This window comes from Ochotona princeps, chromosome 4, assembly GCF_030435755.1.
Source record: "Ochotona princeps isolate mOchPri1 chromosome 4, mOchPri1.hap1, whole genome shotgun sequence".
In the NCBI taxonomy this organism is placed as follows: domain Eukaryota; kingdom Metazoa; phylum Chordata; class Mammalia; order Lagomorpha; family Ochotonidae; genus Ochotona; species Ochotona princeps.
This window is the reverse complement of record NC_080835.1, coordinates 54,605,635-54,623,032: the sequence shown is the minus strand read 5'-3', so window position 1 is coordinate 54,623,032 and position 17,398 is coordinate 54,605,635. Positions and strand designations below refer to the sequence as shown.

The following is a 17,398-nucleotide window of genomic DNA, read 5'->3' as shown; positions in this document are numbered from 1 at the left end:
AGGGAATGAAGGGGATAACACCTAGGGAAGGAGGGAGACTAGGGGGATGCCAGAAGGGAGGAGGAAGACAAAGTGGCCTTCAGATGCTGGAATTCCTGAAAACCCCCTGCAATGAACGGCCTGCCAGCTCAGGGACTGCTACAGTGATGAGATTATGGGGGTTCTGGAGCCACAGGGAGATGACCAAGAGTGAGAAGTACCTGGCCCCAGGCCCTTCCCAGTGCTTCCTCTGCGCCCTGGGTGTTTGGGGGTGGTAGTGGTGGGACCCCCGCTGCAGTTCTCCAGCAGGGATATGTGGACGCCTACCCCAAGCAGCTGCCATACTGTGGCTGCTCCCTGCCATGTCCACAGTGTCTTTGCTTAGCTGGACTTGCTAGAGCAGGCTCTCCAGGCTGCACACACACTGGACAGGTGTGCACATGTGCATGCACGCACACACACATACAAGCATACCCGTGCAGTGCCTACCCCTGCCAGCCACCATCGCCAGCTGCTAACCCATTCCCCAACTGTCACATGGGTCCTTGGGCCCTGGGCTTGATTGGGGCTGGCTGGGTCCTCTATCTGCAGCCTCCAGAAGAGTACTGTCTCCTGTGGGTGGCCGCTGACCTGATCTCCTTCACTCTCATCGTGGGCATCTTTGTGCTTCAGAAGTGAGTAGGCTCTGACCTGCCCCAGGCCCTGAGTTCGGGGCCCTCGAGAGGCCAGACCCAGGGAGAAGGGTGGGGGACGTCCAGAGGCCCATGGCCAAGCCCTGCCCTGCCCCCACTGTGTGGACTCCCTGGGTTATGGCCTCATGTGGGCTCTGCCCATGTTGCTGATGGCCTTGACTGAGTCCCCCCGCCCCAGCACTCAGCTTCCCCGTGCCCTGTGGACTTCTGACACACACACAAGAACAGCAGCTGGGGCTCACGGCTGCAGGGGGAGGTCTGGGGGGGGTTTATTCTTGACTGACGTTCTCTCTGTCCCATCCTGCTCTGATGGCGCATGTCCCTCCTCTCTCTCCCCCTCTCTCTTCCCCCACTCCTCTCTCTGCTGCACTCTGGCATGTCACAGCTATCACTTGATCAGGTAATTCTGGTGTGGTCTTCTTCCTCCTCTTGGTCCCTTCTGGCCACTCTCTTTTGCAGTTCCCTCTGAAGCCCTGCCTGGGTCTCCCCTGCCTGCAGCCTCCCTGACCCTGTGCGTTTCAACTCTCCCTGTGTCCCTCCGCGTTCCTTTCTGCTGCCCTTTCTGTGGGTGGGGACAAGTGTCCTATGGCAGGTTCCTGCCTTGGCCCCTCTTGGGCCCTGCCTCAGCACCTGTCTCCCAGGAGCCCAGTACCTACCCCCTGCAGGCCCTGCCCTGTTTGTCTCTATCCTGGGTTCACCTGTATCACTCACTTTCTTATCTCCGCATTGTCCGTGTCTCTCCCCACCCCACTACTTTCTCTCCTGTGTCTCCTCCACTTTCTGCCTCTGGCTCACACCCCTACTCCTCCTCCTCCCCCACCCAGCCCTTCCCCCTTCCCCTTGGGACAGGCCCCACAGTGGTGAGCTTCTTGTCCTGGGGATGGCTGGCTGCACACTGTGGCCTCAACCCTAATTCTCAGCTGAGACCACCATCTTTAGGGATTGGAGCCCCACCCTTGGTCAGGTGGCTCAGGCCCTCCTGGGTCAGGTGGATTAGCTGGTCACTTACACAAGGATAAAGCTCTCTGGGAGACAAGGCCCAACAAAGGCCACCACTGCCTGCCTCCTTGTACCTGCTCAGTGCAGCCTGGAGTCTCCCACGGCCCGCAGTGTGCTGGGAGGCCACCCTGTGAAACAATTCGCCTTGTGGCACAGCCATGCCCATGTCACTCTCCTTGGGTGGGGAGGGCGATGATCAGCAGTGACCTGATAGGGGAGAAGGCCCTGGGGGCTTCATTCCTCCACTCATTGGCTCACTGAACAGCCATTCAGGGACTTCCAAAAGTTCATAGAAATAGAATTAAAAGATAAGTCATTTTGCTACCATTTTTTAAATTTCATGTATATAAAGGACCTTCATTAAAATGCATGAAAAAAAATTATAAAAGAAACTATGCATGAATTTAAAATCTGTTGCCCTAAAATGTACTTCTTTTAATTCTACAAACTTTTTGAAGTTTCCTGGTACTTGTCAGGCCACCCTTAAAGCAGGTGTTGGGGTTGATGCTGGGGACACCTCAGTGAGTGTGAGACCCAGACACACCCTCAAGGACCCGTGGGGCAGTCAGCCCAGCCAGGACGCAGGCGTCTCCCCCCACCCCACCCCCCCGTTGGCTGCCCACCTTGTCTGTCTGCCCTGTCCAACTAGCCACCTGTCTGTCCATTTCAGCAGTCTTGGCTCCTTCCACCCACTCCAGCAGTGTCCAGCTTCCTAGGGAGGAAGCCAGTAGCCTGGATAGGGTGGGCTGTCTAGATCCCAGAAAGAGTCCAAGTTCAGAGACCAGGGCTTTGAGGCTGGCATGGAGGAGCAGAGGCCGCAAAAACCATGCCCTGGGGTGGACACAAGAGCTGAGTCCACCCTGGCCTGTGCTTGGTACACCTGCATGGCCTGGGGCCTTCACCTGTAGCCTGCCCTTGACTCATCACCCTCCTCTCCATCCTGTCCCACCCATCTTGGCCATCAGAGGGACTCTGCTCCAACCTGTCTCTCCGCAGACAGACACTTGGACAGAATAGCAGACAACCCTGCCCCGAGTCCCTCTGAGGCTCCTTGCCTTAGGAACTTGTAACAGAGCAAAGCCTCACACCTGCCCTCCCCTGCTCTCCTTCCCCTCCTCTCTGGGGTTCCCCTCTGGCTCTGCTGCATTAGCTGTCCCTGTGAGACTGCTGTGTGTACCCCAGGGCAGTCATCCCTGCTGACCTGCCCAAATCTGTCCTAGCCCGAGAGCCAAATGTGTAACCAACCCCAAGCCATCTCCCTGGCCCAGGGTATACTACTCAAGGGTTCTGCGGAGGAGGGAGTGAAGGCAGGAGGGCCCTGGCCAGGACTTGGTCAACTGAACCTGGGCCTCAGTTTCCCCACCTATGCAACGAGGGGTGGGGAAAGGACCTGATGCCCACGGGGCCCTCCCTGCAGGTGGCGCCTGGGTGGCATCCGGAGCTACAACCCTGAACAGATCATGCTGAGTGCTGCGGTACACAGGAGCAGCCGGGACGTCAGCATCATGAAGGAGAAGCTCATCTTCTCAGGTGCGTGGTCCACAGCGGGGCTGAGGTGTCAGCATCTGCTCATGTGCATGCATATTCACACTTAGGTAAGGGCACAGGTGAACGCAAACCCATCTGGCTCAACCCGCACCCCTCACACACACACCCCCCACCCCCTCCCCATGCACAGCTATCAGCTGCCTATCCCCGTGTGGCATCAGTGGTAGGCAGGGTGTCAGGTCAGAGGAGGAGCCTGTTTTGAAGCCCACTCTGCTTATCCAGCTCATACACACACCCCACAGGTGTTCATTTCCACTCCTCTTCACTGCCAGTCCCTGATGACATGCCCGCTCTAGTGGAGAAGGCAGCTGTGTAAACCAAGACATGCAAAACTGGGGTGTCACAGAGCTCTCCAGGAAGGGGAGACTAGGGACAGAGGGGGCCACTGGAGCTTCCTGGGATGGTGAGGGAGGGTCTGGGTGACTGACAGGGCAGTGGGAATGAGGAGAGGTGCTGTACGCAGGAGCTGAGACGCCCCTCCACACCATTCCTCAGGCTGAGCCCCCATGCAACAGATCCTCCCAGAGCCCCTGTCCTGTGCCCAGCACCCTGTCCTGGAGGTGCTGGGTACAATCAGAGCAGAGGAAAGCAGGTGCTGCCACCCTGATGGCTGTGATTGCCCGAAAGGCTAAAGAGACACAGATGAGACTTAAGCCAGATTTTACTGACAGTGGGAGATCACCCAACCACTGGTTCACTCCACAAATACCCACAGCACCCGAGGCTGGTCCAGGCCAGAGACAGGAGCCTGAACCTCAGCCCCGGTCTCCTATATGGGTGGCAGCGCCTTAAGCAGTTAAATCATCATCCACCTGCTACCTACCAGGGTGCACATTAACGGGCAGTCAGAATTGTGGGCGGAGCTGTGCACTCTAATATGCAGTCCAGGCATCACGAGTGGTGTCTAAGATTTCTATTTATGTGAAAGGTAGAGTGACAGACAGGGAAAGGTGCAGAGATCTTCTGTTTGCTGGGCCGCTACTTGAATGACCATAATGTCCAGGGCTGCAAGATTCCAAAGCCAGGAGCCAGGAACTACATCTGAGTTTTCCATGTGGGTGGCAGGGGTCTGAGTACTTGGAACCATCATCTGCTGCTTGCCTACATGCATTAGGAGGAAACCAGCTCGGAAGCAGAACAGCCACAACTTGATATGGGTGTCCCATACAGGCACTTTGACATATGATGCTGTTGTCACAAGCTCAGGCTTGACTTGTCAAGCCACAACACCAGCACCAAAAGCCTCCCAGGGCCAGATTTTAAGACAGGGAGGTCACTCCCAAGGGGGTGGCTGAGCTTAGGGGACAGTGCAGATGGCTTTCTGGGACTGACAGGTAGGGTTCCAGGGACACAGCAAACTGAGGTGAGGTCAGAGGTTCCATCAGAGACAGAGCAGGGCCCTCACTGTGGGGGGTTCAGCAGCTTCCTCAGCCTCCCGCTTCCCCCTCACTTGCTGTCTCCTCCTCCTCCTCTCAGAGATCAGTGATGGCGTGGAAGTCTCCGATGAGCTCTCTGTGTGTTCGGACAACAGTTACGACACCTATGCCAACAGCTCCACTACCCCTCTGGGCCCCCGAGGGGGTGGCGGCCGCACCAGGACCCTCACAGACTCGAGTGGGCGTTAACTGAAGACCTGTGTGTCCCAGCCTGGCAACACACTGGGGGGACCTGGGAGAGCGGACAGGAGCGGATCTGGAATCCCGGTGCTTTGGCAGCTAGCTCCATGGCCTCTAATGGCATGGGATCCTCCCTGGGTCAGGTCCCCTGCCTCTTGGCTGCCCCGGCGGGCCTGGGGCTCTTTCTGAGAAGTGCAGGGCCTGGGGCCCAGGATCCCTCCCTGCATCTATGCCTGGAAACAAGGCCAGGTTCTCTGGGCTACGGAAGAAAGGATGCTCACTCCGCTGTCCCTCCCCACTTCCGTTCATCTGTCCTGTCCATGCCCACAAGGTGACTGACTTCTCCCATGTGTCCTGCCTCACGGGCCTGGGCTGGGCCTCTGCCCTCGGAGGCTCTCCCCTCTGGTCAGTCTCAAAGCACAACGAGGTTTCACCCAGAAGGAAGGCCAACTGCAGTGGTGTGGCCTCCTCCCAGACTGGCCTTCCACCCGCATCACGGCCCTGCCAAGGAGAGGGCCCGAGCCGTGTGCCCCAGGAGCAGCTGATGTGGAGAGACACTGAGATCCACATACTGGGAGACTGCAGCTCCCTGCTGCAGTCTACCTGGGACGAGTGTCCCTGGGGCTCGGTCAAGAGTGGGCCTGCAGCACAGAGAGCCTGTGGGCCTTGGCCAGGACAATTAAAGCTGCCATCTGGACACGTGTTGTGTGTGCGCCGCCAGTGGGAGGGTGGGCCTGGGCATCACTTGAGAATTAACCAGGTTCAAGGATGAACAGCAACATGACAGGACAGCTAGGCCCCTACTGGAGCAGTGTTGGGCTCAGGAACCCATGTCTTCTTACTGTGATGAACCACAGTGGGAGAGGGGAGGGGACTGCCCAAGGCCACATGGCTGAGAACAGGCAAAGCCAGAATCCTAGCTAGGAATGGCGCTGGAAATAGGGAGGGCTCCTGGGTCTGATGTAGAGAGGGGTTAGCAGGCCCCCTTGTGGCCACAGAGGGGCAGTCTAAGCTCCCTGGTGGGGTTGGGGTCGGGGGGAGCAGGGACAAGCTCTCCATCCAGAGACACCTCTTCCCATAAGCAGGGTTTGTATTTGGACCTGACCCTATGTCCAATACATTGCAGGCATCTGGGCTGAAAGCCAAATACAGCCTGGGACCACAGCTGCTCAGCCCCCAGCCCAGTTCTTGGTGCTTCTGCCCTCTGTGGGAAAGGGCCAGAGCAGGGGAGGGGGCGCAGGTCAGGGTAGGTCAGGGTAGGTCTGTAAGTGGGATCTTGGCTCTCTGAGTCCATTTGGGCTCAAGTGTGTACTGGAGAAAGGTGGGTGGGCTGGCCCCCTAGTCCCAGCCTGTGTTACACAAATGCTGTGCTTCCAGACCTCTGGCAAAACGTCTCTGGGTCTGAGAGAAGGTGAAGAGCCAGCCTCCTACCAGTGTAGAACCTACCCTGGGCCCCCACATTCCACTCGGGCACAGGGATGCCCCCTCCTCTTCTGCTGCTGACCAACTGAGCCAGTGAAGACCAGAGGCGCAGGGCTGCTTTGCCCTCCCGCAGCGCCCCTGGTCTCCTGAGTGTCCTAGCAGCCTGCAAAGACAGGCAAATGCCAGGGGTCCCTCTCTTTCCTGTCAGGAGGACCAGGGCCCAAGCCATACTACTGGCTTTGAGGAAAGCCAGTTCCATCATGGGCCCCATAGTCCTTTGTGGAGGGAGGGAGTGACCCAGCACCACCCCAGAGCTGCCATGAGCTCACCTGCCCAGCCAGCCCAGTACTGAGGCCTACCCCTCTCTTGATCACTGTGCACGCAGCCCACCTGCCTCTGGCACCACACGGACCATGAATTAACACACTGTGACATCCACAGTACAGAGATACAAACCTCTGCCACACACACACAGACTATCACAGAGACTGGGTCACGCAAAGCTGCACAACATCACGCCTGCTGTCCAGCCAGTGCTGGAGCAAGTGAAGGTTCAGAGATGAACAGGAACGTGGCAGGACAGGGCAGAAGCAGGCGAACCACAACTGCTAACTGTGGCAGGACATATCCATAGCCACACTTGCATGGTCACCACCACCCCACACAATTACACCCCATCTGCCCAGGCCAGCATTGGGTTACCCCAATCCTAAGCCCATCAGACCCCGGAGTTGCAGGCACACAATCTATCCAACACGTACTCCTGCCTCCTCCCTCCCTCCCTCCTGGGGCTGGCCCAAGAGTGGAACAAAAGCCTGGCATCCCCCTCTGCCCCCCTTCCCATGCTGCTCTCCCCTCCCCCTGGAGTCCAGTCTCTTTGTCCTCCCTCAGCTGAGCTGCAGCACAGGGACATTAGAGTCTGAGTCTGGGCAGAGCACAGGGACATTAGAGCCTGGCCGGTCAGGGGTGTGTGTGGCAGGCACAGCCGGGGGAATCCCTGCAAGAGCAGCAGCTGCAGAGCACCTGGGAAAGGGCCTGGCCAGGTAAGCACCAGGTACTTCTGGGGCAGGGCTGCCCTGGCTGTGCTATGTGTACTTGTGTGGTACGTGTGTCTAAGACAGTGGGATGGGATGGTTCAGTCAACTTCTACAGGATGGATCTGCATTGTGACCCTTGGCTGCAAGTGCCTAGACTTAGCCACCCTGGGAGGCTGTTCACCAAGCCCTACAGGGAATCCTGACTTTCCATGGGTCCTCTGGCCCCCAAACTGGGAACCCCCGCGGTGGAAACTGGTCTGATGCCCCTGTGTCCACAGCGCCTGGGGCAGATGGCAGTAGAACGAACAAGAGCGCACTGCCACACTTCCTGGGAGGGAACGCCCTCCCTCCTTGCAGGAATCCTCTGGTGCTGCAAGACACCCAATGGGAGGGTCAACTGCTAGGCTGATGACCCCTGCCCTTCCTGGGTCTCCAAGGAGCTGTCCCTAGGGCCAGCACAGAACAGAGGAGGAGGGGAGCGCTCTGATGACCCTGCTGACCCTCTCAGCTGACCTCAGGCTGCTGTCCCCAGGCAGAGGCAGCCAGGCCTGCAGATCCTGGAGTCTGGCCAGCCCCTGCACTTGAACTCCTGAATCCATCAGGGTCTCATTGTTTGTGACACTGCCTACAGTGGCCCAGGCTGACCGCCCTTCCCAGGGCAAGGATCTGGCCTGCCTGCAGGGGGAGCAGCAAAGCAGCTTGGATCAGAGCAGCGACCTCCTGTCTGGGAGGTGTGCTAGCAGAGGCAGTGGGGTCACCACAGCTAGTGGTAAGGTAAGCAGCAAGGAGCCGCTGGCTGTGACCTGCATCCACCAAGGCCATGCCTCTGGTCCTCGCAGCAAACCCCTGGCGGAAAGGCACCCTCTATGTGCCTTTCCCCGTGACAAAATAGAAAAACCCAGATGGCCTCAGTCCAAAGACGCATCTCACACAGAGGGAACGGCAGGATTAGGACCCCAACCTGGTCCCTAGAGAGTTTGCTATAGTTTCTGCAAGGTCCCGCCTTCAGGAAAACAAGAGAATGCCCCAGGAAAAGGGCAGCTGCCCGTCCCGCCCGGTACTCCACCCCTACACTCTACCTCTACACCTTCAAAGAGGATGCGCTCTACTCCATCCACTCCTAGCCCCTTGCCTAATCCCATCCCTCCTTTTCAGCTTGAAGGCTCCCTCCCTCAAGGATGCCTCCCCTGCCTCTCCTCCAAATGGGCTTACTGCCCACCCCTCCACCAGCTCCCCTAGTATTCTATACTTCCCTTGGGACGCCTGCCAAGCCAGGAGTTCTGGAAGGTGAGAACCATGGCTGCCTTGTTTGCTGCCCGGCACAGAAGAGGCACTTGAGAAAATACCTGTGGAACAATCATCACTCGACTTTGCACAGATGTTTCCTACCTGTATCTGCAGGTGCCATCTGTACCCTGCTGATGAAGATAGGAAACACCTTGGCGGGCTGGTCTGAAAAGCAGAATGCAATGTGCTGTTACCTTTGAGCAGGCGAGGGAGAACGCAGAATAGATACCGCTGGGCCTAGACCTTGGGGTGGGCGGGCAGCCAGGCAAATAGGTAGGTAGCAGACAGGCTGGGCCTGGATCGCAGGCCAATGGCAGGAAGGGCAAGTGATGGAAACCCGCATGGATGAGGCCTCTGCCGGTCCCTGTTTGTACTCTCTCCCCAGAAGGATGCGGGAGCTCCCAGGACGCGAGGAGACGGTGTCGGGCTGCGCAGCTCCGTGCGCAGGGTCCTGCCACGCGCAGCGCCTACTGCAGTCCCTCAACGCCTTCCGGCGGAGTGGCACCCTCACCGATGTGGTGCTGCACGCTGGCGGCAGTGACTTCCCATGTCACCGCGCCGCACTCAGCGCGGGGAGCACTTACTTCTGCAGCCTGTTCGCTGCCTCCGCCGCGGCCAGGCACCCAGAGGGCAGCCCGGTTCTCGTGCCCGTGGAAGTGCCTGGTGGCGGGCCTGCCGCGGCGGCGGTGCTGGGTGCCGTGCTCGACTACGTATACGGCGCGGGCGTGCGGCTGCGCGCCGAGGACGAGGCGGCCGCCGTGCTGGCGCTGGCCGAGCGGCTCGGCGTGGCGGGCCTGCGCGACGTCTGCGCGCGCTTCCTCGAGGGCCGCCTGCGCGCGCACAACAGCCTGGCGCTGCGCCGCGTGGCCGCCGCCTACTCCCTCGCGCCGCTGGCCGAGCGCTGTAGCCGTGTGCTGCGCCAGGCCTTCGTCGAGGTGGCGCGTCACGCAGACTTCTTGGAGCTGGGGCCCGACGAGGTGGCCGCGCTGTTGGCGGACCCCGCGCTGGGCGTGGCGCGCGAGGAGGTGGTGTTCGAGGCGGCCATGCGCTGGGTGCGCCACGACGCACCGGCCCGCCGCGGCCAGCTGTCGCGCCTGCTGGAGCACGTGCGCCTGCCACTGCTGGCACCTGCCTATTTCGTGGAGAAGGTGGAGGCCGACGAGCTGCTGCAGTCTTGTGGCGAGTGCCGACCGCTGCTGCTCGAGGCCCGTACCTGCTTCATCCTGGGCAGAGAGGCAGGCTCACTGCGGGCCCGGCCGCGCAGGTACAACCACAACCCTCTTGCCCTTTGCTGTTCGTGTGGTTTCCAGCCACTCATTCCATTATTCTTCTGTCCTGGTCTCGAGTCAGCACTCCAGGGTGGGAGACGCAAGGAGGACACACCTGGCACATGTTCTCTTGCTCACCCATCTGTCCAGGTCCTGATGCCTGCCCATACAGGTCCTGTACTAGTACACTCGGGAGTGTTGGAGAAGACCCTTTATCCTCCAGCAACTCACAGATCAGTGAGGGACTTAAGTAGGAGGGTGCATGGGAAAAAGGAACAAGGCCTGCTCTGTCCCTTGGCACACACACCTAGAGATGGGGTATGGCGCAGTCCAAGATGGTGTGACACCCACGGGAGACACTCAAGTCTTAGTACTTAAATCGGGCTGAGTGCAGGACCTGCACCCAGCAGGGCTCCAGGAAGGCGCTGCCTCTGTAACTTGGCTCTCGGGAGGATGCAGTGAGAGGCAGTGAGCCCTCCCTGGCTTCAGGGAAGTTACAGTGTCATGGTCCCTCTGGGAACTGCGAGATGGGCATGGGCCAGCAGGCATCAGGCTTATTCTCACTCCAGGTTCATGGACCTGGCTGAAGTGATTGTGGTTATTGGTGGCTGTGACCGCAAGGGTCTCCTGCAGCTGCCTTTCGCTGACACCTACCACCCAGAGAGCCGGCGATGGACACCACTGCCCAGCCTGCCGGGCTACCCGCGCTCTGAGTTCGCTGCCTGTGCCCTCCGCAACAACATCTACATCTCAGGTGAGGGCACGATTCCGGTGGGCTGCTGGGAGCAGGGCTTTCTCACAAGGGCCCAGAGCTGGATATAGGCGTGACTCCACTCCTTAGCTGCCAAGACGGCCTGGTCAGCTTACTGGTGTTACCATGGAGTCCCCACTACAGCTACGACTCCATTTAACATATGGGAGAACCCAGGCTCAGGGAGGCTAAGTTCTCCTTATCTCAAAAAATGGCAGCGCAAGAAGACACACCATCTATGTGATCCCAAACACCCATGCCCTCCCCAATACCCAGAGGATGGGAACACAGTGCTTGCTTCCCTGGAGTGCCCTGCAGAGGGGAACCTGGTCTGGCTTTACCATGAGGCAGAACTGGTTGGGGTACTCAGGATCCCCAAATGATGACCAGGGGGTCTGGCCTGGCTTCATGGGAACAGCTAGATCTTGAACAAGGAGACAGCGTAAGAAAAGGCAGGCAGGCGTGTGCATGAAGGAGTTCCTGCCCTTAGGATGCATATGGGAGAGGTGTTACTGTAGTTGAGGCAGGAAGCATGGGAATGGGTAATTCCAGGTTGGGGGAGATTGCACTTGACAGCGAGGTGAGCTATAGGTGGAGCAGAATAAACGAAGGAGGCTTCGGAGACCATCTGCACCACTGCTACCAGGCGATAACTGACTCAAGGCCACCTGCAGTCTCAGGGCAGCATGCCAGGCCTCTGCTGGGCGTCCCTGGGAATAGAGTGGGGTGCAGAGCAGATGTGGCTCAGCAGGAATATGTCCCCAAGCTGCTGTCCCATGCTCTGAACGAGCGGTGGGAAGCTCTGGGTGAAGCCCCTTGCGGGCAGAGACCTAATGGACGAGGATGAGGAGGTGCTCTGGCTGGGTCCAGGGCTCAGGCAGAGTGGCACAGGCAGTGCTGCCCCAGTATGGGTAGGGGGGCTCTAAGCCTGCATCCCAGTGCCTTGACCCACAGGGCGGGCTGTGTCCTTCAGCAGGCCCAGCAGGTCTGGTCGCTGCTCTGACAGGAAGCCCTGTGGCTTTCAGCAGTCAGTCCTGCTATCAGCCTCACCTGGCTTTCCTGTACAGAGACTGGAAGGAATTCTGGGACCCCTTGTGCCTCTCCCAGGGACCAGGGCAGGTGGTCCTGCATCTCTCCGTGCCCAGTGCAGTTCTGCAGCCTGCCTCAGGTCCCCTCTGTACTTGTACCTTCTGAATGTTGTTCCCTCCTTGTTGCCCTGGGCACAGGGCCTGGCAGGCCAGCACTGGAACCCAGTGCAGAGCATCAGGCCATCAGTCCCCTCTCCACTCAAGTCCTCACCTCCTGCTCAAAGCACACTGAATCACAAACTCAGTCTTAGCACCAGCCAAGGGGGAAGTCCTTCCTGCTGTCTGCTCTCAGCTGTTCCTTTGGATCTGGAGGCCCTTTCTCTAGCTGCTTTTCTCATCCCTAGGAGGCCACATCAACAGCCGTGATGTGTGGATGTTTAGCTCCCATCTGCACACCTGGATCAAGGTGGCCTCACTGCACACGGGCAGGTGGAGGCACAAAATGGCAGTTGTGCATGGACAGGTAGGGACTTGTAGCTGCTGCCCAGGAATGCAGGGCACCCATCTGTGCATATCCTGGGGTGGGGGAGGTCCTTACCTAAGGCCACCTTTGTAAGTAGGGATGGGGGGCCAGGGTAAAAGGAAAAGGGACTTTTCCCAAGGTCACACAGTAACACTGATGCTAATAATAATAGCAGTAATGTAACAGTATGGCCTCCCAGTCAAGGGTGTGAGCCCTGGGCCAAATAGTACAGTACAGGTTTGACTCTTGACTTGGCCTTCAAAACAAAAAAAAAAAGAACCCTGCAAACTAGAATTCAAAAATACAAAAAAAGTGCTTCTTGGATGCTATTATTAGAGGCAAATCCTTAATGAACTACCTATTACTGTTAAGCAGTGTGGTGCCACCAGGCGGCATTTCATGGATCTAATGTGAATTCAGTACATGTCCCAGAGATGGCTCTCATTATCTATGGCTAACCAGAGAACACTGACCCTGGGAAGTGGTGGCAACACGGTTTGGGATGCCCTCACAGGTTGGTTCAGTCCTGAAGCTGGGGGTGGGATAGTTTCTCTCATCACAGACTGAAGCAGTGGGATCAAGTCAACCCCAACCCCACACCCCGTGGGTGTCCCTACTCACAGCTGTTTGCCGTGGGTGGCTTTGACGGCCTGCAGCGCCTGCACAGTGTGGAGCGTTACGACCCCTTTTCCAACACCTGGGCAGCTGCTGCACCCCTCCCAGAGGCTGTGAGTTCTGCGGCAGTGGCGACCTGCGCAGGCCAGCTCTATGTGATCGGAGGCGCAAGACAGGATGGCGTGAACACAGACAAGGTGGGTGCTGGCCTGGGCGGGGAGACCTCAGCAGGTGAGAGAGGGCTTGCAGACAGGGCAAGGAGCCAGCACCTGCCCTGTGCCAGCTGCACAGCTGGGAATGTTCAGGTCCTTGTCTACCTCCTCCCTTAATCCCATCACCTGTCACCCTCAGGTTCTGCAAGGAAATAAATTCATAAAATCAGGAAAATCGCCCACAGGTTGTACAGATCAGCAGCTCACCTAGACTTTAATGTTTTGGCTTTGAGGATTGGGTTTTGAGATGGACCCTGAAAGACAAGGCAGCTTCCCACAAGGCGAGAACAGGGCTGGGGAAAGAACAGAGTAAGGTGCAGAGCCCCTGGGGACAGGGACAGTGGGGTCTCCTCTGCCTTCCTGGCCCAGCTCAGGTCTGGTGGACAGTGACTGTTGCGGTGCATGTGTGTCCTGGCGACAGAGGTGGCAGGAAGCAGGCAGCAGGGCAATGGGGGCTGAGGCCTCAGTGCTGCCATGGTTCCCACTCCTCAGGTGCAGTGCTTTAACCTCAAAGAGGACCAGTGGAGCTTGCGGTCACCAGCGCCCTTCTCTCAGCGGTGCCTGGAGGCTGTGTCCCTGGAGGACACCATCTACGTGGTGGGCGGCCTCATGAGCAAAATCTTCACCTATAACCCTGGCACAGATGTCTGGGGGGAGGCAGCTGTTCTTCCCAGCCCTGTGGTAAGTGGAGGCCATGGAGTAGGGCGCAGGGCCTGGCACTGGTTCCATTCAAGAGTGAAACTCACTCCCCAAAGGAGCCCTGACACTCCCTGCTGGGTACTTGCAGAGTTCTCCTAACTGTCCTCAGAGGATCATCACCCTGCATTTCAGATGACAAGATGGCCTTGGAGAGGTTGGGCCATGGCCATAGTCGGCCACACTGGAGCAGTTTAGATCCCAGCTCCATGCTATCACTTGGATTAGGGAGTCTGGTCCATGACCCTGTATTTCCTACTGCCTAAAAGGCCACAGCTGCTGGCTGGGGCAGAAAGTGGGAACAGTGGCTATCAGAAGGGAGGCCCCATCCTGGAGACTGCTCCCCTTGAAACTTGAGAGAACCCAGTGGCTGGCCAGTCCTGAGATCTGTAGCATCTCAGGTGTGTGTGTGTGTGTGTGTGTGTGTGTGTGTGTACACATGCATGTGCACACACATTGCCTGCTGTCAGTATGCTCACAGCATCCCAGGCACTGGCGATTCTGTGTAACCCTGTCAAGAAGGTACTGCAGTTACTCTTCTCACCTCACAGGTGACACCAAGGCCCAGAGAGGCCAAAGGGAAGGCCCCAGTTCAGTCACTTAGGAAGGGTCCAGCCAAACCTTGAACTCAGGTCTGTCCCGTTTCCTGCCTCTGTGCCAGCCAGACTGCCTGTTCAATCTGCCCAGGTTCTCTTAGCCGGCCTGGCCAGGGCAGGACAAGAGAAGCCCATGTTGAAGCCCAACTGTCTTTCCCTTTGTTCCCCAGGAGAGCTGCGGCCTTACTGTGTGTGACGGGAAGGTACACATCCTGGGCGGGCGGGATGACCGCGGGGAAAGCAGCGACCGAGTCTTCACCTTTGACCCCAGCAGCGGGCAGGTGGAGGCCCAGCCAGCCCTGCAGCGCTGCACCAGTTCCCACGGCTGTGTCACAATCCTCCAGAGCCTGAGCAGGTGACTCTGCACCACATTCAGCTCCTCTTCTGACACTGCCTTATAAACCAATTCTGAAAATACTACCCTTCTTGTGGAAATAAAACCTCACGCAAAGATTGAGTCTGTGTTCCAGAGCCTGCTCTGCCTGGAGCCATGGCTCCAGGGCGGCTCCCAGTTTTTGCTCCTTACAAACCACCTATATCCTGCCAGTCTGTGTAGGCTGCTGCAACAATAGAACTTAGGACTTTACTTCTTACGGTCCAAGAGGCTTCCGTGGTATCCACAGATCTGTCCTGTGTCAGGGCCATGTCCCAAGTGCTGCTTTCTTGCTGTGACCTCACCTGATAGAAGGGGACAGAGAAGTGCCCGGCAACCTCTTTTTAAAGGGCACTACTCCACCCTCATTGCTCAAATAATGAAATCTCCTCCAGGGCCCACCCCTTCATAGTCACACTAGGTGTGAGATTCCAGCTAGTAAAATCTCAGGACACCAACATTCAGCCCAAGGCACACATTTCAATCTGGCTAGTGCCACTCCCATAATAGTACTGAGGGAAGTTTTAAAAATCAGCAGTTTCGGGGGTCTCAGGCCAGGGCGTTTCATGCCCGGATCCCAGAGCCAGCCAACACGTACACGTGGTGAGCTGTCCCGGGGCCTGCCTGGGCTCCAGGGACTGCTCCCTTCGGGGTAAGTACACCGAGGGAGAGGTCTCCGGGGCTGGGCGGACCTGGGGTCGGGGGCCCACCCACTGCCCTCATTGAATGGTGGATGGGACTGGGAAGGGGCTTAAACTTCCGGCAGCCTCCTGACTGCTGGGAGGGGGTCTCAGGACGAGGCGTCTCATGCCCAGATCCCAGCCACCACGTGCATGTGGTGAGCTGTCCCCAGGCCTGCCAGCACGCCATTTGGCGGGAGGCTCTGCTTGCTGGCCGCCCGGCTGGGGAGCTCTGGGGTTTTGGTTCTTTGAATCGCTCTTTAGGTAGCTCCCGTTTGAACCCACTGTGCTTCTGGGATATGAATCAATTCTAAAGATTCCTAATGACAATGCTTACCACCGAACACTAGCCCATGCAAAAGCTAAGGCTCGAGGCTTGTCCAGCAAGATCATATCCTATTGCCTGCCATGATGATGGATCAGGAGAAGGGTCACATCAGGCGGGGCCACTACCAGTTGAGAACCATATCCGGGGGTAGATTCCGTGGGGAATATGTGGGCCAAACTCTGTGGAAATTCTAGCCTGACTGGTTAGCTCAAGAGCTGGGATGGTGATGGACTAAGCTAGATGTGACCCAGGAGCCAGCCATCACTCACAGGTAAAGGAACCAACAACAGTCTGGATTGGTCAAGGAAGCAGCACCCAAATGTGCATCCTGAATGGAGTGTGGGGTGGGCCGGGCTGCAACATTCACCAGCTCATACATGGCCAAATGGAAGGCCAGACTTTGCCGGAACCTGGCCTAAACCCAATGGCATGTATGAGAACTGGGTCTGGGAGGGGATCAAGTTGAGGAACTAGGGAAACTCCCCTGGTGAGTCATAGCTCCTACTGGTGAACATGTGGTTCAGACCTGGGGGTCGGACAAGCTGGGCAAAGTAGCTCCAACAGCTGGCTAATGTGTGGATCGGTAACGGAACAGGGTGTACTGGGCAGGACTGAGCAAACCTTAGCCCAGAAGTGAAACTAGAAACCAGCATGTAGCACAGGTAAAGCCGAGTTGGGCTCTTGCACCTACTGGTCTGTGTGAGCCAGGGACACTAAGCCAGTGTCTAAGGCAGAGGTCGGGTCAGGTTAGGGGCTGAGCCAAGCCGAGTCAGAGCAACCACTTGCATGTGTGTGATCTATGGCTGGGAACAGGCCTGGCTGGGGGGTTAAGGTTCCCACCAAGGGGCGCATGGGCTGGAATGGGAGTTTTATTCTGATCAGGATATGGTTGTAGTCTCCCTTGACACAAGTGTTGGACTGGGACTGGATATACCAAGCCGGGCCAGACCCCAACACCATCTTTGTGCTCTGGAGGACCAGGGTAGATGTGGGACAGACTAGGCTAGGTCTCAACCCCTACTGCACCATGTGTGAGCTGTAAGTGGGTATGGACGAGCCATGGCTGGGCTGAAACATCCAACAGCAAGAACCAGTTTGGATAGAAGGCCCGTCAGGAAAAGTCACTGTTTCTGCTAGGACAGGAGGTGAACTGAGTAGGGCTGGCTTATGGACCCCCTGGTATGCGCAAAATCTGGCATTGGGAGGGGTTTTGATGGAGGAGCCTGGGCAACTCCTCCGGCAGGACACAGACCCCAACAGCCCTGAACAGGCCATGGAAAGTTACCCACTGCCACACATTTGGCATGGGTCGGGGGCAGACCAGGCTGAATCAGTTTACGTCATCAACTGGCAAATCTGAGCACCAAAACAGGGTGTGGGTTGAGCCAGGTATGGTCGCGACAAAAACCAGTGCACAATACAGAATGCCAAGGTGAGGTTGCCTGTACTGGATGTGACTGAAACGCCCAACCAGCACGAGTAAGAACCAGGAAGGGAAGGGGCAGAGCCGGCAGGGGAAATAAGTGGGGTTCCCTTGCTGGACAGCTACTCCCACTGGAGAGCGTGAGCTGGGAAGGGGGCAGACTAGACTAAGCAAGGATACAACACCTGTGCGCCTCATGTGGACTAGATCAGGGAAAAAGCCAGGCTGGGCTGATTATTCCTACTGGTGCAAACAAAATTAGAGTGGGTGATGCTTAGCCACAGCATCAGCTGGCAGAAGCTGGCACTGAGGGCTAATTCTGTCA

General features: G+C 57.7%; 2 protein-coding genes across 6 annotated transcripts in view; both read left to right on the top strand.

The window, feature by feature from the left end:
* Window positions 1–5,531, top strand: part of GDPD5 (glycerophosphodiester phosphodiesterase domain containing 5) — a 69,992-nt gene extending 64,461 nt beyond the window's left edge. For all 5 annotated transcript variants that reach the window (XM_058663589.1, XM_058663590.1, XM_058663592.1 and 2 more), the window contains 3 exons: window positions 571–653; window positions 3,088–3,200; window positions 4,695–5,531. In XM_058663589.1, coding sequence (XP_058519572.1) covers window positions 571–653; window positions 3,088–3,200; window positions 4,695–4,843 — 345 coding nt within the window. In that variant the 3' untranslated portion in view covers window positions 4,844–5,531. The remainder of the gene's footprint in view (window positions 1–570; window positions 654–3,087; window positions 3,201–4,694) is intronic.
* Window positions 5,532–8,940: 3,409 nt separating this feature from the next.
* On the top strand, window positions 8,941–14,727 carry KLHL35 (kelch like family member 35). Its single transcript, XM_058662505.1, has 6 exons — window positions 8,941–9,844; window positions 10,418–10,602; window positions 12,032–12,150; window positions 12,774–12,962; window positions 13,470–13,658; window positions 14,440–14,727. The coding sequence occupies exons 1-6, from the start codon at window positions 8,970–8,972 to the stop codon at window positions 14,626–14,628; spliced, it is 1,746 nt and encodes a 581-aa protein (XP_058518488.1). The 5' UTR covers window positions 8,941–8,969; the 3' UTR covers window positions 14,629–14,727.
* The last annotated feature ends 2,671 nt before the right edge of the window (window positions 14,728–17,398 follow it).

Coding starts and splice junctions, on each gene's coding strand:
- KLHL35 (XM_058662505.1), top strand. CDS start 8,970: ATGCGGGAGCTCCCAGGACGCGAGGAGACGGTGTCGGGCTGCGCAGCT. Junction 10,603..12,031: donor CAACAACATCTACATCTCAG/GTGAGGGCACGA, acceptor TCTCATCCCTAG/GAGGCCACATCAACAGCCGT. Junction 12,151..12,773: donor TGGCAGTTGTGCATGGACAG/GTAGGGACTTGT, acceptor CCCTACTCACAG/CTGTTTGCCGTGGGTGGCTT.